Source organism: Pogona vitticeps, chromosome 1 (assembly GCF_051106095.1).
Source record: "Pogona vitticeps strain Pit_001003342236 chromosome 1, PviZW2.1, whole genome shotgun sequence".
In the NCBI taxonomy this organism is placed as follows: Eukaryota; Metazoa; Chordata; class Lepidosauria; order Squamata; family Agamidae; genus Pogona; species Pogona vitticeps.
The window spans coordinates 48,318,346-48,342,289 of NC_135783.1; the positions used below are offsets into that span (position 1 = coordinate 48,318,346).

At 38.4% G+C, this 23,944-nt stretch overlaps 1 protein-coding gene and 1 long non-coding RNA gene across 2 annotated transcripts in view; one reads left to right on the top strand and one right to left on the bottom strand.

Annotated features, from left to right (window-relative positions):
• Positions 1 to 1,225: 1,225 nt before the first annotated feature.
• On the bottom strand, positions 1,226 to 7,775 carry LOC144585853 (uncharacterized). The gene is made up of 2 exons (XR_013540438.1): positions 7,000 to 7,775; positions 1,226 to 2,878 (listed from the first exon to the last, which is right to left on the bottom strand). It is a non-coding gene; the product is annotated as an uncharacterized LOC144585853 (long non-coding RNA).
• Positions 7,776 to 7,839: 64 nt separating this feature from the next.
• Positions 7,840 to 23,944, top strand: part of MRPS18A (mitochondrial ribosomal protein S18A) — a 32,699-nt gene continuing 16,594 nt past the window's right edge. Inside the window, exons 1-3 of the mRNA XM_020785081.3 lie at positions 7,840 to 7,998; positions 10,923 to 10,954; positions 16,546 to 16,650. Of these exons, the coding sequence (XP_020640740.1) occupies positions 7,896 to 7,998; positions 10,923 to 10,954; positions 16,546 to 16,650 (240 nt within the window). The 5' untranslated portion in view covers positions 7,840 to 7,895. The remainder of the gene's footprint in view (positions 7,999 to 10,922; positions 10,955 to 16,545; positions 16,651 to 23,944) is intronic.

Below are 23,944 nucleotides of genomic sequence, written 5' to 3' on the forward strand. Positions count from 1 at the left end.
TATTTTAGCCTGCATTAATAGAAATATAGTTTCGAAATCCTGCGAGGTGCTAATCCCCCACTACTCAGCACTGGGCAGGCCTTACTTTGAGTATGTGTCCAGTTCTGGACACCACACTTCACAAAGGATGCTAACAAATTGGAACAAGTTCAGAGGAGGGTAACAAGGGTGATCAGGGGGCTGGAAACCAAGCCTTATGAGGAAAGGCTGAAAGAATTGGGCATGTTTAACCTTCAGAAAAGAAGACTGAGGGTGATATGATAGCACTTTTCAAATATTTGAAAGGCTCTCATACAGAGGAGGAGCAAGATCTGTTCTCGATCATCCCAGAGTTCAAGACACGCAACAATGGGCTCAAGTTAAAGGAAGTCAGATTTTGGTAGAATATCAGGAAAAACGTCCTAACTGTTAGAGTAGTAAGACAGTGGAACCAGTTACATCAGGAGCTGGCAAGTGCTGCAACACTGGAGGCATTCAAGAAATACTTAGATAACCACCTGGCAGATATTCTTTGACTGTATTCCTGCACTGAGCAGGGGGTTGGACTTGATGGCCCTGTAGGCCCCTTCCAACTTAACTTTTCTATGATTCTATGATAAAACCTGTGGTGTCTCTTTGTAATGAATGGAGCATATGCCAGCAAGTTTGCTTAGTTTTACAGTGTAATCATAAACCTTGTGATGTAGTGGTTAAACTGCAGTACCACAGCCAAGACTCTCTGCTCACAACCTAAGTTTGATCCCAACTGATTCAGATAGCTGGCTCAAGGTTGACTCAGCCTTCCATCCTTCCAAGGTCAGAAAACAGAATACCCAGCTCATTGTACAGCTTGCATAAATATATTGTAAACCATCCAGAGAGTCCTTTAAGAGCTCTGGGGTGGTATATAAGCAGCACTTTATACTAAGCCCTTCCTTACCCTGGAGTGCTTCAGATGTGTAGAAGGTACTAATCCTGTCACCCCAGCAGCCTTCTAGCTGCTAGGGCTGGCATGTCTCAGGCTACCAGCTGCTGTCTTCTTAGAGTCTCCAAGCAGAGAGAAAAATCTCAAGCTTAACAGCACTGGAAGAGGATTTAATTTGTTTGTATAAAGAGGATTTAAAACTAAGTGCCCATCTCCACCAATTCCTTGCTAACACCAGGTCTCACAGCTCAGTGCAAATCCATTTTGATGTTTGTAGCACTTGCACAACATTAGAGCATCAGAAAGTGAAGAACAAGAGACTGGGGACAGTTCAACACATCTGGAGGGTATAACACTGGGCAAGGCTGAACTGATTCTTCCAGTTTTATAACTGGAAATCATAGGAATCTTTCAGTCTCGAGAGAATATGGTAACGTGCTCTGTATGGAGGACTTGGAACAGCGTCTAGTGTTTTGACGCTGTACACGAAGCTGGAGTGTCCTCTCCAGGGCACGAAGCCTGGGTAAAATAATACGGAGGATAGGCTGTTACCCAACCAGCAAATCCCCCCTCTCCAAGTCACTGAAAGAGTCCAATGGAAAGGCAAGAGCCAATACAACTGGTTTCAGCGACGTCGCAGGAGTTGACAGAATGACACGAACTGCCTCCGGGACTCCGGCTCCAAATTAATTTTTTCTTTCTTTCAGCCCTGAGACATCTAATACCACTGCAATAAATTAAAAGTTATGACTTAAAATATTTACAGTAACTTAGCAGCCAACTAACTGCTGATTTCAAAGAGATCTTTAAACTCTAGAAGAACTGTGATGATATTAGCCATAAGAACTGACCTACGTTGTCATGTCTGGAAAGGAGAAGAAAAAGTTCTGCAACTTAAACTGTAAATTATTATGTGTGAGAACTCAATGACCTAATTGTTTTTCCCATGTCCACCTTCTCTAGTACTTTAATTAGGAATTGTATGAAATCCTACCACCCAAGAACTAAACAGATCTCCAGTTTAGATGAAGGTATACATATGCCATTCATTAGCATTGGCAAACTATGGGTAGGAGAGGTGAATGGGACGAACAGGGAGAAGCATATAGCCACAACATGAAGCAATCAACAAGTAGAAGAGCAAATCAGATTACTGTAATTAAATGACCACAGTGTGAATGTCTTTTATACGCAAAACACTCTGTGCCAGTTTTAAGGATCCAGATTTCTTCAGTTATTTTTTTTCTCTCTCATAATTTTGGAGTTCTCAAAATTAATTCCCAATTATAGAGACATATATAAATGTTCTGTAATAATTACAAAACATATGTAAACATGTGTAATAGTTTGGAATACTGTATTAACAGATTGGTCAAATATAATTATCTCCTTGATGAAATCATGAGTGAATGCAAAGCAGATATTTTGTATACTCATTGCAGCTGGTATGGCGTGACTACCCAAGGAGGTCCAATTAAACAGTTAAGCTCACAAAAGAACCATGAAACAACTTAATTGTTTTGACTTTTATTTCATGTTACATCTCAGTAAATGTTGCATTGTCTTTCTCTTGACCAAGAGTATAAGGCTGAATTATTTCACCTCAGTTCCCCAATATTTTCCTTTCACTTCTTTTTGGTTCACTCCCGACAAACAACCAATCATGTTTTTTTCATCAGACTAGATAAGCAGTGGTACTTGGGTGCCCAGATGTTCTTGGACTAAAACTCCCCAAAGCCTTCACCACTAGCTGTGCTGGCCAGGACTGCTGGAAGTTGTAGTCGAAAAACATATTGGGACTGAGAAGCACTGAGATAAGGGATTGCACAGGGAGATTCTTGACTAACAATTCATTATGCTCATAATGTTTATTTAATTATTTTAAAATAGACTCTTTTAAAAAAAACTGAGCAAACTTACCTGGACTTTCCATTTCTCCACCACATTTCCAGAGAGATCTTGCTTGTGTATGCCCTGAAAAAAAAATATTGAGACATCAAGACCCATTGTTCTTTTTAAAATTTCTGCTTACGCCAGTGCTCCACAACCTTGGGTCCCAGATGTTCTTGGACTACAATTCCCAGAAATCCTGATCAGCACAGCTAGTTGTGAAAGTTCCTGGGAGATTTAGTCCACAAACATCTGGGGAAACCTAAGGTTGGGAACTACTGGCTTGGACTTCGGTTTATGTAGTTTTTTTGTGGCATCTTCTTCAAGTTTCATGTTTTTTAAAGAATAATGGCAATGCCCTAGATCCAGTGTGTTGAACTACTGAATCAATGCAACTTCTGTATTTCTTTACCACATATTCAATTAGTCTACTCTGATTGAGAGTAGGCCAACAAGAACCCCTGCTCAAAACTTATTAGCTACTAAGGTTGATACCTATAACTGAAGACATATGCAGATTTATCCCTCTTTTTGCAATGCACTATCTTTTTGCAATGCACTATCTTTGGCCTGTTTCTCCTTCAACAACAACAAAAATCTTCAGAAATAAAACAAATTATTATAGAATACTTCCAAATTCAGATTGGATGAGAGAATCAAAAGCTTAATAAATTACGAAAGAAATGAAGGGCATCTGCCCAATTTGGCAGATGATTGGTGGTCTTTGGCCTAAATTATCTACACTTAACAATCATGATATAAATTACTTCCCCATCAGATAAGGAAAGTAAACAAGAAAAACAAATGTTCAAGTTGTCCTCTGGTTCCAGTTTGCTATGAGAACAGTTAATTTGCCTTAAATTAAATTGCATTATTTATAATTTGGAAGAAAATGTAGCAAATAGAGAAATTATTGGCTAAAATTTTGTTCCTTAATGTAGCAAGCTGTACTAGAATAGGCCGATTCAGTTAGTAGGGATTTGGTCAATCCACTCTTCCATAAACTCCATTGATTCAAATGGGCCTACTCTAATTACAAATTTCTTTAGCAACAATGGATGTTGTTTAATGAATGAAATCATGTGGTTTATATACTTCAAAATGTCTATCACAGCATAACTCAAAGGAAAGATACAACTTTCAACCATATATAAAACCTTACCCTACAATACTTGCACACATAGCTCTTTATGCCCAACATTCACTATTGTAAGTTCTTTAATATACTAAGAACCAGTTAAAGATGTTTATAGCACTCATGGTTCCAGAAAAAATTGAAATTACAAAATAATTTATAATCTTTTGTTTATAATGAAAAAAACTGTTATTCTCCCAAGAAAGCTGAAATTTATTTTAAAAGGAAATGCAAAGAATGACTAAAGTGGACAACAAAAGGTTAGGCCACTAAGAAGTTAAAACATTACAGAGTGAAACTATGTTTCTCAGATGATTTGAGTGTCCTTTATGTGCAAATAAATATATCTGACCTATAGCAGATTAATATCTAGATTCATATAAAAGCTAAAGGATAGCAGGGCTGGCCAAAAGAAAAAATGCCAAAATGCATATTGTAGTAATGCATTTATTAGGCAAACTCACATTATGCAGATTGTTAAGCACTGTTTATTTATCTCATCAGTTTTGTGAACAAGAAGACAATTTATATGTTTCAAAAAATATACTGCTGAAACGTCAATGAGGGAAAGCAGATGGGGGTTTCCTACACTTCAGCCTTGCAAAGTGCTTCAAGTTTTCAGAAAGTTTTGTGGATGGGTTGGAAAACATACTGCTGTTGTTTCAACTTATATACCTCCCCATATGTCAGAACACTATCTTAGGTAGTTTACAACATTATTGTGCAAGGAACACATCACCCCCTCCCCCCAGGGAGCTGGGTACTTATTTTACTGACCTCAGAAGGATGGAAGCCTGAGTCATCTTTAAGTCATTTACCTGAACCCATCAGAACTCAAATTGTGAGCAGAGGCTTGACTGCAGTACTGCAGTTAACCACTGTGACAGAGGGCTCGATTAATTATGAATTTTGGATGTAATGCAATGAACCACTATGAATTGTATTTTTTCACACTTTTTTCTATATGTTTTCAGGCATTTAGTTTCCTGCTGTGCTCTGTATCAGTATCCCAGTAAGTAGAGTAGGACACCCTTATCTGCGGGATCAGTATCTGCTGATTCACTTACCCACGGCCTGAAAATATTAAAAATGTTAAAAGAAAAATCCCCCAAATATATATTTATAATGATGAAGTTCCCAGAACTGGCCACTAGAGGCAGCCAGAGATAATACTATAGCATTCACTATTACTGTACTGTATACTGTAATAGTATTTGCTGTAATCCACATTTTTCAGCATCCACAGGAGGGCTTGAAACCAATCTTCCACAGATATGGGAGTCCTACTATATATTCAACTTCAGGCTATGATGATGCATTTCACATGTGTCTCTAGTAGGTGCTGCCATATTTGCAAAGGTACCCTCTTCCTGACCAGGTCCTTATTTGCACTTCCAGTCTAACCAGCTACATCCTTCGCTCTGCCACAAGATCCTTGCCTTCAGCGAACAACTATTATTATGTGCCATCAAGTCAATTCTGAGTTGTGGTGACCCTTTTCAGGCTTTTTTAGGTATTTTATTTAAAATATTTTTACCCCAGCTTTCTCCTTTAAAATCACCCAAGGTGTGTTACATCATTAAAAGACAAAATTTAAAGCTAAAAACAGTATGTAAACAAATAATAAAAAGGATTAAACAAATACCACACTAAAAAAGTAAACAAAGCAACATCTGTTTGAATTGTGTCCAGTATACATTACTAAGAATGGTTTACCATTCCCTTCTTCCGGAGCACTCTAGGACTGTGCTGCTTGCCCAAGGCTACACAGGCCGACTCATCTCCCAGGAAGCATAAAGGAAGCGTGCATAATTTAATGGAATGTCTACCCAGAAGTAAGTCACACAGAGGTCAGTTAGGCTAACTACTAGGTGCGTGTATAAAGGATGGCAGCGTAAAAGGTGGAAACTTAGAATTTAAAATTTAACCTCAGTCAAAAACACACTAAGTGGCAATAGCAAAACCAATGTCTTTCAGCTGCACCCTCCATCTGTACTTTGGAAGCAATAATACTGACTTTGGTTTTTTTTTTAATATTTTCCCCCGCCGTTCTCCTGAAAAAGGACCCAAGATGGCTTCCCTTACACCACTACAAAGACAATATCTGAAAGCTAAAAACAGTAAGTTACACAAATATTTTTAAAGAATTAAATACAAATATTTAAAATGTTAAATAAAAACATTACTAAAACAGATTTTGGTACAACAAAATTACACACCATCCTGTTTCAAGGCCCCTCTTAAACAGCCAGTCACTAAGAGAAAGCCTGCTTGAAAAGAAAGGTCTTCACCTGCTTGCAGAGGAATAGCAAAGACGAGGTGAACCTGGCCTCCTGTGGGAGCCAGTTCCAGATTCTGGGAGCAGCAACAGAGAAGGTGCTTTTCTGTGTCCCAACAAAATGTACCTGTGAGGGTGATGGGACCAGGAGATGATCTTAACTCATAAAGGGAGATACAGTATTTTAGACAGATTGTACCCAATTTATTTAGGGCTTTATAGGTTAAAACCAGCACTTTGAATTGTGCCCAGAAATGGACTGGCAGCCAGAGGAACTGCTGTAACCAGGGAGTTACATGATCCCTGTAACCAGCCCCAGTTAACAATCTGACTGTTTTGGATCCACTGGAAATTTCTGAACACTTTCCAAAGGCAGCCCTCGCTAGAATGCATTACAGTACGTAATCAAGCCAGAATGTAACAAATGCATTACAGTAATCAAGGCGGGATGTAACAAATGCATGTGTCACCATGGCCAGATCAGACTACAGTACTCCAATTGGCACACTAGTTTTAACTGGGCAAATATATTACTGGCCACCAATGAAAACTGGACATCCAACGGCGCACCTGGGTTTTCAGAAGAAGTGTAACCCCATCCAGCACAGGGTGGACCCCTACGTATTCCTTCATCTGCCTTTCAAATGACTAGGAGCACCTCTGTCTCCTCTGGATTAAATTTCAATTTATTCACCCTCGTCCAGTCCATTACAGACACCAGACACTGATCTATCAGCAGTATAATTCACAATCTTATACAGTCTACTGAGGCAATTTATGTAAGGGACTTACCAGTGCACTCTGATGCACAGCCACTCACACGAAAACACCATTGGATTTAATTATAATTCCTACATAAATGTGGTGCAGCAACAACAAAAGCTACTGCAATTCTAGGCTGCAACAGTAGAGGTAGAGTCCAAAACAATGGAAGATACAGCTGTACAGTATTTTGTTTTCCTCAGCCCTCACTGTCCAGTTTGGTCTGTCCAGTTTAGGAAAAACATTATAAAACTGAGTGTCCAGAGGAAGTTGCAACAATGGTAAAGGGTCTGAAAATGAGGAACAGTTAAGGGAGTTTGGGAAGGTTTAGTCTGGAGAAAGGAAGCCACGGAGATGATATAACACCCATCTAAAAAGATATGGAAGACAGAACAATCTTCTTTTTACCTCCAGGAGGCAGAACCCAAAACAATTAGTTCAAATTACAAGGTTTTGACAAAAATGTAGGAAGAACTTTGTGATTGTAGAATAGTGTTGTTCCACTTCAACAAACTACTTTGAAAGATAATGGAGTTTTCTTCCCGGGGGGGGGGTAATCAGAATTTAGACGCCCAGTTGGGGGATGCTTTATCTTTGGATCCCTTCATTTCCGCGCGATTGTACTAGATGGCTCTTGGGTGCACGTCGAACTCTTTAATTCTATGCAAACGACGGAAGCTTCAAAATGCTTGGGGTACCTAATCTATGTTTCCGGTAGTGTGCTGTTTTTTAAAAAGCCTGCTATGCCGCAGAGACCTATATCATATGAATATTCCCAGGTCACTGACAAAACATGGACCTTTTCCCCTCACCAAAATGGCGCTGGTAAAACTCCTTCCGTTCTTTCCCCACCAATGAAGAGCCGGCCGGGCGATGGGGAGCCAACCAATGGGAGCCCTCGGCGGAAGCTGCGGAGGAGAGTCAAGATGGCGGCTTCCAGGGGCCTCCTTTCCCGTTGCAGGCAATTCGTGTCCGGTTTCTGGCGGAGAGGCGGTTCGGTTACGATTCCGTCCCGCGGATTCCGGCAGGGTAAGTGTCGATAGCTTTATTTTTCTTCCTCTGAAGCTTAAAACGCAGTAAATAGCAACTAAAGGTAAAGGGCTGGCGAAAGAGGACGGGCGGACGTGGTGGTTCCTCTGTGCTCGAGGAGGATGAAACCCTGAGACTCTCGTGTTTGTTGGTCGGTAGTAACCGCCGGAAAGCAAGCGGGGCGGGAGGAGGTTGTGGTGTGTTTTTTGCATCGCCTTCGGGCTTACACTGACTGAGGTGGCGTGACTTTGGCTGGGAGAATTTGAGTAATTAGAAGTGTAATAATTAGATAATTAGTATATTAGTATACTAAGTCATGGAGAGGTGGGGTGTGGGTTTAACAGATACCAGCCTCAGTGGTGCAGCTTTTAAGAGGAAATGGCTGATTTCTCAGTTTGGTATGGTCGTGTCCTTTTTTTGATTGTTACTTAGCGAAGCATTTGTTTACAATGTAATTCTAAACATCTTTATTCAGAAGAAAAGCTTAGAAATGTTATTTTTTTGGATTACAACTCACCATCATGGCTTATTTCTGTGGGAGTCTATAATACAAAAATCAGGCTGGTATATTACCGCTTGTTGGGCAATTAAAGTGTCACTGACATGGAAGGCTTTGGGGTTCAATGAATTTTTCTTGAGGCTTAGGTATACAAAATTTGGGAGACTAAAAAAGGCACGAAAACACACTGCTCAGAATTAAGTTTTATAATACTGTATAATATTCTGTGAGATTTACAGCTAGGTAATATGAACACAACCATATTTGAATAAATTTTACAGTTACATTATCAGCTTGCAGTCTTTTTAAAGCCTCAGAATTTTTGTTTAGAACTCAACCTACACCCATTTCATCTGAAACCTTTGCCAAACATATCAATTTTATTCTGTATTTCATGTGCTTTAAAAGAACACATGAAATGTGCAAAGCTCTCTTTTCTATGTTCTTTTCTCTCCATTGCCCTTTCTTAAAAAGGAGAAAAGTTTCAATTTTTATGTTTGGCTTTTGAAAGCCATATAAATAACCTAAGATGTGGGAGGGCCACAAATCCAAGAACCCCACAATCAGAACATAGAGATAATAGTCCTCTTCTGTCGTTTATTTTAGGATTAAGAATTCAGGGGTATATTGCTTCCAAACATGGAACTTTTGTTTAGCTCTTCTGGCTGTATCTAAAATATACATAATAAGTAATGGGTTGATATTTTCTCTATCTCTGCTGAAGTATTTTTACATTGCACTTCTGTGACGTTTACCACATGGCCCCTGCTTGTTTCACCAACCAAAAGGAGCTCACACTATGTCCTCCCACCAGCAGATATCAATTGTGACGTTCCATCTCTTTCTCACTGCCACCAGTGGATTTCCTTTATCCACAATGTAAAAGACTTTAGTCAGATACTTGCCTCGTTACTGCCAACAGAACTTATTTACATACATACATTTTATTATTATGGCATCGAGCCATACAAAATTGAATACATAACTTCATAGACAAGCATGTACTACAAAGTCATACAGCAGACAGACTAGATAGCTCAACCCTTAGACCTTGGCCGTACATCGCTATATTTGCTGCTTTAGACATTCTTAGCTGTTTTTAGACATTTTACCTTTTGTATGACTATATATGCCACTCTCCTCAACGGTTTACCTTTTATCTTTTAGCAGTTTTACCTTTTATCTTTTTAGCTTTTTATCCTTTTTTTATCCTTTATTTTTACCTCTTGTATGACTTTGTAGTACATGCTTGTCTATGAAGTTATGTATTCAGTTTTGTATGGCTTGATGCCGTAATAATAAAATGAATGTATGTAAGAAAAATAAGGGGCTTAGCAAGTGTAGCGGGAAAGGAATCAAAGCACTGCAGGATTGCTTTGATCCCTGCTTTCTCCTCCACTTGTTTTTGTTCTCTCCTCAGCTTATTTCCATATATAAGACAACCCTCAATTTTTAGTCTAAAGATTTTAGACAGAAGTATAGTCTTATACACAGAAAAATACGGTACCTAGTATATGTGGTAGAGGGGTGGGAATCAAATGAGAAGGAGGAAGCAGAGTGACAATCAGTAATAAACTGTCAAAATGACAGTGGTGCCAATATTTGAAAATGCTGATTATATAAACTTCCTGTTACTCGCAAGAGGTATTTTTTCAGTTGATATCACTCATAGGTTGTTGTCTTTGAAGTAATAATGGTGATGATTCTAGAAAGGTGTAGTGAGATGAGAGTTACATCAAGAAAATAATTTATTGGCTACAACTATACCCAAGATAGTGGATATAGTGTATTAAGAATCAGTAGCCAAATTCCTCTCTCATAGCTATACAAATGGCATAACTTTGGAAAGTAAAATGCCCTTAGTTAATAGACAATATCAGTGCATGCAAATGCCATAATTTTCGGAGGCTGCACACTAAGTCACAGAACTCAGTATGGAACAGATAATGTCTATAGTAATTTCTTGACTTAAGGCCACTCGATTCCTGTGCCATTCGTGTTATGACAGGAACAACAAGGGACTTGTGCTCTTGGTTTTTATTTAACCCCTTCGATCTGTTTACTGGTGATAATGCACTTGATATTGTTATAGTAATTCATAATACATTATATTTTCACTTAATGAAGGCAAGATTTATTTTTACTGGACCCACTTCATCTCTAAAAATTAACAGTTTATATTTTAGGCCACTATTAGAGAGAGAAAATGTTTCAGAGGCAGAAAAAGAAAATCGGTGATAATGTGTTCTGGATGCTGTGCTTCCCTTCACTACATTAAATGCCTTCACCTCAGTTATGAAGCTTCTCAAGTTGCACCAGTTCTTAACATAAACGTCTCCTAGGTTTCATGGTCACAGTTCTTTGCATTAATACAAATAAGATTTGCATTTATCTGACATCTTCTTTCTTTTTTTTAAATCTACAGTTATAGAAACTACTGAAGGAAACACTACTATTGTAAGTACATCTGTGATATTTTCTGAGTTACAGATCCATGTGTTTGTATAGCAAATCTCTTTGGTTGGGAAAGTGGAAATGGATAATAAGCAGTGAATGAACCATGTAAGTTTAGGTCATTAATAGTAGGTTAAAGTGATTCATTGAAAACAGCCTACAGATAACTTCTGCATTGTCCTCTAGAACTACGGTTGACCATATAGCAGGACCTACTATCCCACTCCGTTGCTGCCTCTGAGGCAGAAATACATGAAATTTTAGGAATACCAGCAGTTCTGAAACAGCTGTGCATTTTTGAAGGAACTCCTTTTAAACTTCCTGAACAAACTTTCAGAGTTGCTGGAGGCTGCTGCAGGAGCTGTTGAGTTCATGGTACAGGAAAAAGCCACAGTGTACCAACACCATGAATTGATATAAGATGAAATGTTGGAATTTGTTGATTTATTGATATTGCCGGAAGGTGTTGTTGTTTTGTTTTGCTTTGAATGAAAATGTGCTTCACACAAAATTCTTTCCCAGCTCTACCTGGAGATGTCAAGGATTGAACCACGGTTCCCTTTGTTAACAAGAGAAATGTGTGTCTACAAGATATAATAATGTAACTATAAAAAAGAGGCCGTTTAAAAACTGTTGTTTAATAATGAGTGATAGAGGGTTTCCAGTAATAAAGATAATGACATGGGATTCTAAATTCAGGTTGTAACTGTATCATACAGTAAATGCTATTGCATTGTGTTGATACTTGCCTGAAAAATATGCGTATGAAACATATTCATGTACTCTGAGGTGAAAGTAATGCACAACCATGGTAGCAGGCTCACATAGGATTTTTTAAAGGCATAACATATTCTCCCCTGGCCTCACGTAACCATTTTCATTTTATATTCTGGTTCTTCTTCAGCCCTCATTACATTTCTGATTCTGCCTGTGCCATATGCTAGGACTACTGTGCTGCTTTTGCCTAAATTTCTATAGATTATTTTTGCTCCTTCACACATACATATTTATTAGCTGCTTGCTGTTTAAATAGTGCCTTGTTCTAAAAAGAAATGTCTAGTTTACTTTAATCCAGAGTTGTGAAATACACATACCTTATAAGTAATATATGGTTAAAATACTATCTGTGAAGAACTGTTGGATAGCTCAGTGGCTTAGGCATTAGACTTCTGGTTGTGGAGCCAGAGGTTGGGAGTTTGATTCCCTGCTATGCCTCTTTGACAGGGGCTGGACTTGATGAGCCATAGGGTCCTTCCAGCTCCGCAGTTCTAAGATGATGGTGATTAAAAATAGGTTTGGGGCAAGGTGCATGAATTGAACAAATGTTAGGCCCATAAAAGCAGTGGAATTGATTTAGTATGGCTACAAAGTCCCATTCCATTGATTTGAAAGTTTTAATCAGAACTGTTGTTTTATACATTATGGTCTTGATTGTTAAAGAAACACTTTGATGTGAAAAGCATAGAGCCTTGCGGGTATTCTCAGTTGTGGCTTCCTCCTTGTGGAACTCTCTGCCTAACGAGGTCTGCCTGGCATTTCTCTGTTATCACTTAGGCATCAAATAAAACCCTGTTTATTTCCCCAAGATCCCTAAAATTAACACTTGATACTTGGGTCATATTTTTAAAAGATTATCTGGGAGGCACCTGGCTAGGGAAGGTTGTTGTGCACTATCATGCAGTAAGCAAAAGTCATGAATTTCTTTACTTGAGGTACACTGTGGGGGGAACTACAACTGAAATAATTTATGATTATTTTAGTATTGCTTCATATACTGGCATTATTTAGTATTGGGAGATTTTCATAAATATTTCTCTCGATAGAAAGCAGACCTGGGAACACTACATAAAAAAAAAATCCTCCAGTGTTTTGGAGTTGGACTTTGTCATTCTCAGAATGAATGTTTCCCTGTGCACAAAGGTTGATGGGAAGAAAGCAAGGCAAAACAGTCTAGATATGAAGAGTCTGATATATTCCTTCTGTTTGGGCTCGGGTTTTTTTTTCATTTAACTTTTCAGCACTCCCAAGTTTGCATTTCCAAGACTACTGAAGTGTTAAATGATAGATGCTTGCTATTTTGTATTATATAATGAAGATTTTAATGACATCCAGAAAGAGTAGTATAATGTGGGGATATTCCATTGACAATTCCCATCTGCACTTTGGTGGGTAAATGTACTCATGAGAAAATGAATATTCTGTGATGTTAAGGATGTAGCACAAATGAAATTAAATATGTTCTGTAAATGAGGTCATTCATTTTATTCTATTTTTCTTTTGCCTTTTAAGTGTAATTTGAAGATATTTTCCAGAACAGTTTGCTTTTCTTCTTGGCATTTTAAATGTATGGTGGGAAAATAAAGACACAATCTTGTGAGAAAGGTGCATTTGCATCCACCTACCACTTAGTGGAACTCTGTGAAGATACTTAAGGTGAGGGTGTAAATATTAGCTTTGATGTGCAGGGCCTTTCCAAAATAACTCATATTACATTTTGAGTACTGTAATAAAATATTTCGTTATCTAAATTGTTATATTGTTGAGCTAGGTGACATTAATATACATTATAGCATTCCTGTGTACTAATAATATGTTAAATCGGTTTGGTGTATTTCTAGCTTGAATATATTAATTTCAAAATAATAACTCGTGTTACACTAGAAGCACACAGATTTAAACATTTCCAAAACAGAGAGTACTTCTCTCGATCTTTTGAGTAAATCATTTCAAGATGGCACAATCTGCATAGGATTTGATTTTTTTTAAAAAAAGTAGTTCCTTAATCTTATTTTTGCTTTTAATGCAAATGCAAAGAAGAGTTCAAGGCTGCAGTTATTAAAAAAAAAATCAAGGCCAAAAAGAAAATGTCCAAACTTACTCTAGATCTGCTTTTAGAAAATGCCATGACATGTTTTGAGCTTTGCAGTTTTCTTTTGTCTTTAACATCTGTTGGGGTGTTGTGGAGCAAATTTGTTATTTGCTGTTTGTGAGAAGTGCTTCATGCACTGAATAGCAAGTTGGATTAGACAGCATCCAAAATCACATTATCATCATATTAGAACTGCAGAGCTGGAAGAGATCCTATGGATCATATAGTCCAGCTCCTGTCAAGGAGGCATAGTGGGGAATTGAACTTCCAACCTCTGTTTGATCTCTGCCAGCTCTGTGATTCAAGAGAGAGGTGAAATGGGAAAACAAAATTGTTCTCTTTCTGGAAGGTGTTGTAAAAAGGACATATCTTTGAAAAGAGGATTTTTTTAAAAAAAGTTCAGAATATTTCGGGCTATTTTTCAGAATATAAATTATACTGTTAAAGCACAATTATGTCCTTTCTGTTTTTGAAATAGAAAAGGCCTAATGGCTAACACACATCTGGAATCACTCCCTGAAACCTCTCTCCAGCACAGATTATTGTCCCCTTTTTTCTGTGCCTTCAGCCTGCATACTTCACTTCATCTTCTTTTCCTTCCTAGTTTTACCTAGCCACTATTCTCAGACTTTCAGGTTTTCACTTCAATATTTTCTAATTTTACTTTATTTTTAGTTTTTAATTTTCTCTTTTGTGTTATGATAAGATTTTTTTTTGAAAAAAACCCTACAAAGTAGACCATAGGAAATCAGGTTTTTTCTGCCCTCAACCACCCATGTTACTTTCCCTAATCTTCCCTCCTTGTATTTTCTTGGTCACCATCTCTCAAATCTGCAAATTTTGCCTCCCCTTTTTTCCTAAGTTTTCACTTTTGCACTGTGATGGAAAATGGATAACATACTATGGTGCAAAAGTAATCACATTCTTAAAAATGTAAATGAAGGGTGCAAGAGCAGGTGATATCAAAAGAAAACTAAACAGGAGCACCAGTAAGGCATTGAGGTTTGAAGACTTGGCCAACTGAAAAACATCCATAAGGAAAAAATCATCAAGTGATACACATCTGCAAAGTGCATTGATCAGCACCACATCAGTATAAGACTAGAATGCACACAAGTAGATTCTACTTGGAAGCAAATAGGAACAAAACACAGCAAAAATATACCACCGCTGGTGTAAAAAAAAACCTGAGAAAGCAAGATTTTGTGGTTCTACTTTGATGCCAGTGTCAGCCTTGCATCACGTGGACCCAGTGGTGCAGTAGTGGTGGTATCGGGGCAAGGATGAAGAAATGCTGTATGTGGGTGGGCCCTAAGAGAATGCAACGATTATATAGATAAGCTTATTTATTTTATTTCAAAATATTTTTATCCTGCTTTTCTCCTTAAAAAGGATCCAGGGCAGCTTAGATTTCCATTCAGACTTCTTGTGTTGTTATCGGGTAGTCATGTAAACCTTAATAGTACAATCAAACATTTACAAAAGTAGTCAGTAATTAAATCAGTAATTACAATATGCATGTCTCGGCATAAATATGTGGCTGTCAGGTCTATGGCATTGAAGGGTTTAAACCAAGACTTATGAAGTTGAGTGTCAAGACAATCTGATTCTGTCTGTTTAAAATGAGAGTGATGTTTTTATTTTATTTTTTGCTTGTTAGGACTTGCAAACAATCATTAACAAACTTGTTTTTTACAAGTCTCCTAAAAAAACCACAGAAGCTGATTTTGAGAAAATGCTTCTTGCAGAATACACTAGGATGTTGTAGTACTTTTCACAGAGGAATTTATATGAACTCTGTCAGTTCAGACCATTTTAAAGCTAAATCTGGATTGGACTTTGGAAATTATGCTTCAGGGAGCCATTCTAGCTATTATAGCCACTGCTGAAGTTATAACAAATGAAAGAAAATGCTTCTTCCTACAGCTGTTAATAAACACAGCCAATGTCTTGCTTCTCTGCTTTATGAACCCAGGTTTGCTGATGGCTTGAAGATGATGATGTTAGACTAATGCCTAGATAGCTGTTCTAGTCAGCAGAGTGTCTCTTAAGAAGGAACTCTGTCTATTAGGCAGGCTGTGAATGTGTTCTCTGTAATGAGTTAGACTCTTCCTTGCAAGTTTACTCATTGAACATAATCATATGTCACAGCAGAAGCCATGGGTTATGGTGGGTTTTTAAAAAATTGAACTCTTATTTGTTTAACTGGTCTCTGGAAGCATGATATGCTACAGCTATCCAAAAATTGCATCCACAGTGTGTTGCTAGCTTGCAAACTCTGACTTGTTTAAGCGATGTCTTGTCACATAGGCTGAACCCATAGTCATGGGTTGCCTGTGACTTGTTTCTTCAGCTGGTAATCCTGTGTAGCATCTTATAAACGGAAAAGAGAAAAACAGACAGGTTAAGCAAATGATGATTACTATGAACCAAGGTTTATGGGCATGTTCAGATACACCCATATTCATTAACCTAATATTACCTGGATAGATCTTGTGATTCTTTGGAACTGAAGTAAGCTTGTTGCATGGCAATTTGTTCTCAGTATATTTTTTGCTGAATTATAGACTGGAAGGAGCTGAAGCCAATTATCCCTCTCCCAAGGTTTTACAGATTTAAGCTCTACATATTGAAACCAACCAATACATTTCCAATACCAAAATGTATTGGAAAATCTGAAATATGGATATTTCTCTCCCTAATCATGCTATCCTTTATTTCATAGGTTGAAGGCAAAATTTTGCCACATCAAGAAGCTCCAGCTCCTCCAAATCCTTCTGGCAGATGTCCTATCTGTCGCTGGAACCTGAAGCACAAGTATACTTATGAGGTAAGTAGTTCTTATTATGAGGTCTACCAAAAAAAGGTTTGTCAGGTTGAAGGACTGGCTGTGTTGCATTTTCAAAGGATAAACCCTGTTTGTAGCTGCCACGTGTTTGTCGTTTTAACAATCCTGGTATGCACCAAGATCAGCTGGGAGCACAACCAGCTCCTCATTAATTAGCAGTAATTTATTGCCATGACTTGTGTGTTTCACTTAATACAAATGTAAATTGCCAATATGATTCTTTCCACTGACTCTTAATCATGTTATGGCAGAATAGTTCCCATAATTCTGTACCAGGTGTTGTCTAGCTAGATGCACCTGGATAATAACCAGCTTTATGGACATCTCATGGAATGCCAAAAGAAATAACAGCTTGTTGAAAAGCAGAATTGTATCTGTAATCTGTATCAGTATTGTAGAGGATTAGCCTGCTCCCTCGATCGTTAGCTGTTCCATGACATAATTTGGGATTTGCACACATTTGTGCTCAGGCCTGTGTATAGTATTGGAGATATTGTCTGTGAACGTTTTTCCCATTCATATGATATCAGTGCAGGTTCCATATTCCATATGGGGGAGGAGAAGTGATGGTGGTACACGTCTGTGCAGGCCTTGGAGAATAGTGGCACCCTGCATCTGTCATTCTCTTATATTTAACATTGGATTTGTAGTTCTTTTAGAGTCCACACTGATAATAGTCTTAGTTTATATTTGAACTTGGGTTGAAATTTGCTGGGAAACATCAGAATGTTTGAAGTATATAAAGGCACCTGGCATTTGATCAGAATAAATCTGTAGTATGGTGAGTCAATTGTCCAGCACCAAAGTATTTCCCCCTCTTAACTGCCAAATGATATTTCATTTATTTTTATTTTCCATAGTTAAATACTGCCTTTTTGAAAACTCAGTCAGGTAATTTACAGTTTAACATACTAGTTTACAATACGAAAGGGAAAGATGCAAAATCAAATAACGAAGGTATTGTTTTCAATATAATGATATATATAATGATCAGTAAATAAGGCAGATCTTGGGGAAAGAGAACTAAGAAGAAAAGGAAGTTTAAGAGCGAGTGAGAAGTTAAGCCTTTAAGGTATTATAAGGAAATATTTCGATTATAAGTTCGTTTGCTAATGTATAATATGAGAAACAAAAAGGTTACATTAAAGAGGTTATTCAAAGTCTGGAATAGGAGTGGAAAAAATGCAGTATTAGAAGAGAAAAGGAAGGGAACCAGACTAGGACACATTAAAGATAAGGAAACCAAAGCTACAGAATGTTAATGTCAGTGGGATTAAGAGGTTACAGATACAAATGCATCTGGAGAAAAAAAAAATAACTGATGAGATGGCAGGCCCAGTTTTAAAGAAAAAAAGGAAAGCAAGAAAAATAAGGAGTTGAAAACGCTTTAAATAACTTAGTGGTGACGATCTTGTGAATCAGCTTTCAAGAAAGCAGGTAGGGAAGTACTTGAGACATGGAATTAAGAGCATTTGCTCTACTCATGTTTTTAAGAACCAGAAGTGAGCAGGCTAGTGTAGAAGACAGTGGGAAATGGTAGGCAAATGTCAGATATTTTGAAAGTGGTCATGATGTACCATGCTGTGAGTGTTAAATCCAAACTACAAATGACAGTAAAGACATGGCTTAATTGTAATTGTATCTTTAAACAAAAACCAGCACTGCACATTGAACTTCTGGGAGGTTCAGCTTCAAGGAGGAATTCTTGTCAAGCCATGGTAGTGGGTGATGGCTAACTCTCCTTTCCCACAGTCCTGGGAAGGAGGGGGTCAGCATTTGCTGTTTGGCAATCTTTTAAAAACCTGCATTGTTAAGCCATCACTGTAGGTTGCATATGAGACAATAGAGGCTTGAGGCAAAGATGATGAGCATCCGTGTGAAAAAAGTATATAATGTTGGTGGGAAGAATTACTCTGCTAGTGAACGCATAGAACTGCATGATCAAAAGTGATATTGCACAATATGTGTCGAACTGATGCCTGTTGAAGAATTTTTGAAATAAACATGGGATGGAATCCTGTTATGCTCCACCAGAGTGTAAAGCCCTGCTGGCACAGTAACTGGGAATCTTTCTTTTGCGCAAGCTTTGCCCTTATATAAGCTGATATCTCCTATTAAGAATGCCTAAGTGATGCCTGCACAAGGTGTTCCTGAAAAAGCTGCATAAAAGTCAAACCATTCATGTCATAGTGTCGCATGAGCAGTCTGCTCCGAACAAGATTCTAGCCTTTGTCATTGATTATAATAGGAGTAAAGACCATGTTCCTCTCCAGAAAGTTGTTGGGCTGCAATTCCCATCAGCTGTAGCCAGCAAACTCAACAATATCCAAACACTTTCTCTGGGTTGCAGTGAAGAAGTTAGTATCTTCTGTTTTAATATTATTTTCCATGTGGAAGAACATAATGTTAAGTAGACAGATTGTTCAGAACAGTTCCAGCGCTAAGTATATAAACATTTCTGCAAAAGCAGATGATCTGATATCGTCGGCCACACAGAATTCCTTAGAAATTATTCACCTCCCACTACAGTTGGCAGATTTAGTAAGGCAAAAATAAGAGAGCAATGTCTGTCCCAGGGAAGGAAGGGGTGGCATTGTGTTTTGTGAAGTTGTACTGCTATCTTATAAGGGCAGTTCCCTTGAAACGAGAGACACCAGGAATACCTGCTTCTCATTGCTGTCCCCTGCACACACACAGTTGCAGAGCTATTACCTTATTTTTAACATCAGCTGTTGTTTCTTACTCTTCAGTACAGTATATAGATTTTTTCTTATCCTCATAACTAGCTTGTGAAGCAGGTTTGGGTTAAGGATTGTAGTGTGTCAAGTTTGTGAAATAAGCTTCGTGTTCTTGTATATCTAAACCTAAAATTTCTCTCTGTTTTATGACAGTGGCTTCTGTGTACCACTTTTTAGGTGGAAGGAGAATAACATTCCTTTAGTCTGGTCTTATACAATAGGAAATAGGTCATCCTCTCATTGGCTGATAAAGAATAAAGTGTGCTGCTTATATACTGCCCCATAGCACTTAAAGCACTCTGGGCAGTTTACAATTTAATTATGCAAGCTACATGTTGCCCTTCCCCCAGCAAGTTGGGTACTCAATTTGCCAACCTTGAAATGATGAAAGGCTGAATCAACCTTGAACCAGCTGCCTGGGATTGAACTCAGATCATGAGCAGAGCTTTGGCTGCAATACTGCAGTTTAACCACTACACTATGCGGCTGAATATCCTTCACTTACCATCTATTTGCCAGGTTGAGAGCTAGGGTACATTGGGAAGTATTTTTGGTTGATTCTCCATAGCTACTGAATTTCCTGACCATTACAAATGTCTTTCATGGGTTTAATAAGACTGCAATATTTCTTTTGATGGGAGCTACACTTCAGCTGTCACTGTTGCAGCAATATTATACGATACCACTCTGTTGAATTTTTAGTAGATAACTTTAATTTCATCTAGTGTTACCAGCTGCAGGTCAGTTTTTAACTGAGCTTTCTATGTGTATTGAGGAGCAGCATGGTTTTAAGATGAAATACCAGCCTTTAGTCATACCAAATAGTGCTGCTCAGTTCTCAAATAGGGTTGTTTCAGCAGAAATCCTTTAGTGAAATTGTAAATGTTATCTGATTTCATATATAGTCTGGTTTTAGGGTCTGTGTCTAGTGTTCATTTGTCTGAGTGCTACTTTATTTGGTTCATACTAGTTAGTCATTAAAGAAATGGGAGTGCCTGACCACCTTGTCTATCTCTTGAGAAACCTATAAGTGGGACAGGAAGCAACAGGTAGAACTGGATATGGAACAACTGATTGGTTCAAAATTGGGAAAGGAGTACGACAAGGCTGTATATTGCCCCCCGGCTTATTTAACTTATATGCAGAATACATCATGCGGAAGGCTGAACTGGAGGAATCCCAAGCCGAATTAAGATTGCCGGACGAAATATCAACAACCTCCGATATGCAGATGATATCACTCTGATGGCAGAAAGTGAGGAGGAATTAAAGAACCTTGTAATGAGGGTGAAAGAGGAGAGTGCAAAAAGCAGCCTAAATCTCAACATCAAAAAAACTAAGATCATGGCCACTGGTCCCATCAGCTCCTGGGAAATTGAAGGGGAAGATATGGAGGCAGTGACAGATTTTACTTTCTTGGGCTCCATGATCACTGCAGATGGAGACAGCAGCCACGAAATTAAAAGACTCCTGCTTCTTGGGAGGAAAGCGATGACAAACCTTGACAGCATCTTAAAAAGCAGAGACATCACCTTGCCAACAAAAGTCCGAATAGTCAAATCTATGGTTTTTCCTGTTGTGATGTATGGAAGTGAGAGCTGGACCATAAAGAAAGCAGACCGCCGAAGAATTGATGCCTTTGAATTGTGGTGCTGGAGGAGACTCTTGAGAGTCCCCTGGACTGCAAGGAGAACAAACCTATCCATTCTAAAGGAAATCAACCCTGAGTGCTCACTGGAAGGACAGATCCTGAAGCTGAGGCTCCAGTACTTTGGCCATCTCATGAAAAGACTCCTTGGAAAAGACCTTGATGTTAGGAAAGTGTGACGGCAAGAGGAGAAGGGGATGACAGAGGATGAGATGGCTGGACAGTGTCATTGAAGCAACCAAAATGAATTCGACACAACTACGGGAAGCAGTGGAAGATAGGAGGGTCTGGCGTGCTCTGGTCCATGGGGTCACGAAGAGTCGGACAACGAGTTAGTCATCAGTGGACTAGTTTGCCTGGGCCATATTTTTCAGAGTGGAATGTGAAACTCTTGTACCGGCTGAGCTGTGCTCTCTTGGATAAGGTGTAAGGCTTCCTCCTGCTGCATACTAATAATTCACTATGTGAAGAAAGTTACTGCCTTTCTGGCTTATTGATCTTGGTGGACTAATCCCTGTACTATATAGCCAACAATGTCAAGATTGATGACATGGCCTTTAGTAGGGAAAGTGCTCTGTTGATAAAAATTGAAGGAGTCTGTATCAATATTGCGGCTCTGCAGACTCAAATACCCTTTTTGATGGGCAGTTGCTCCCACTCATCCCAAAAGTAGTATCCCTCACACAGATATATGGAGAAGTTGCTTCCTGTTTCAGAGGGTACAGTTGTCATTTTCTTCTTCATTTTCTTTTCTTTTTAGAATTACCCTGCCTGCTTCATTCACGTGTATAGATCAACTCCTTTCCAATGGTTAACTCTTTGGGAGGGAAATGCCAAGAGAAGTTGAGTTCTGTAAACATGGTTTTATAACCATTAATCTGTCCTGTGAAATAGAGTGATTTTTTAAAAAATCATGTTCCACAATTTGCATTAGCCGTGCAACATTGTCATTTAATATAGCCATTCCTGAGAAGAATTGACCATATCAGTTGTGATATCCTGCTATAATATATGAATGCATATGTGTCACCAAGAATAGAACAACTGAGTTAAAGAATGCCAGTAAAATGGGGATTGTAATAACACACACACACAGAGCTTTTCACATTATTCATTTGAGACGACTTGACAACTGACGAGTCTGGGCCAGCCGAGTTTGAACTCTGGAGGACATTTAGCTGAGTCTTGTGTAAGTCACAGCATCAGTGCAGTGACTTGAAATTTGAAGTTTGTTTTATGACTTTGGCAAGAAAGACCTGATGGCATCACTTATTCTTGGAGGGAATGGGCTGCTCTGGTATGAATTGGTGTTTCTTTTGTTATCAGTGTGAGATTTTGTGGATTACAGTCTTATCTACTGAAGAAGTGAATTGTACCAGAAGAAAGGTACACACCTCAGTTTATTTTTATGTTATATGCAAACTGCCCATAGTAGACACAGTCTAGATGGGCGGTATATAAATCTAATAATTAAAAATAAATAAATAATGATTTTGGAGTTTTTTCTTTATCAGTTTTTTTGCCTTTGCCTCCAAGTAGCTAATCCATGTTTAACCCCCTTGAGTGAGATGGATGCATTCCAGAGTAATTGGTTTGTCAAGACTGGATGCAGCATGTGAATTAGAGAGTTCTTTGTTTGAGTCATCGCTCTTGCATAAACACCTTAATGGGATGAAGGATTTCAGTGTGCCAGGAAAGCTTGAGTCCAATTCCATCAGGAAGCTAGACTGTAGAAAGCTGTATAAATGCAGAGTCCTAAAATTGCTCGTAACTTTGTTCTTAATTTCACTCATTTGATTACCATTACAAATAAAAGTAGTGGTTATACTGGAGGATTGAGTTGGATAATAGTATTCTTGCACATTGAGAAGTGATGGTTTGGTGTCCCAGAAGCATGCCTAGAGAAGCACAGATCTTGTTTAACTAAAAAGATAGCATGTGCAATAAGATGAAAGTGTGTTGACTCTATAAACTGTCACTTGAAATCTCTTGGGTTTTTTAAGTCAAAATGTGATAACTTGTTAGCAATGTATGCACCCTCAGATATTGGTTCTGCCCATGATATTGGTCAGTTTGATTGCAGAGAATGTGCTGTTCATATTGGACATGGTTTATACAGCAAAATAAATCAAATACTCTGTGGAGATGAAGGCAAAACATGTTTTCTCCTCCCTTGCTTGGAACATGATTAATCTGACTAGGCAGTAAATGTCACCTCACTTTGGCAGCACAGACCAGAGACAGAACTGTAGCCTTTGCTTATTAGCCCTGAATTAATTCAATCCAAGTTGTTTTAATCAGATCCTACAGATTACAAGGGTGGGAATCTGAGTTCAGCCTCTCCCAGGCGCTGTCCAGTGATTAAAGCAAAATCTTTGGTTGCAGTCTTGGCTGCCTACTACTAGCACACAATGTTAATTTCATGGAACATGACGGCAATGTGCAAATCTGCCAGGATATTCTTTTTCTCTCTCCTTTAACCCTTTTACATTTCTGTTTGGTTCTTCCTTTCCCTAAAATCTGGCTGTATCTCTTGCATTCTGTGTCCCCGTATTTTAGATAAGTCTGTGTGAAGACAGTAGGACAGTCAGAGCTTACTGCGTTTGGGACCTTTTCAAAGTTGCTGTAACCTTTTGTTAACAAGCAGCAGTCTCAAGCCAAATGACTTCAAGCTTATACAGGGTTGAAATGGGTGGGACCCGATAGATGTGTTTTGAACTGACATTTACAAGGAGAAGCAGATTGGTTGCTGCTTGAATTTGATTAAACAAAATGTGGAAATTGAGCCCTCTCTGTGGAAAACAGTGGAGATAAAGAAATTGCATTTTCACCACCACCTGCTCTTTTTCTATATTTAAAATGTATTACTAGCTTCATGGCACTTTAGAAA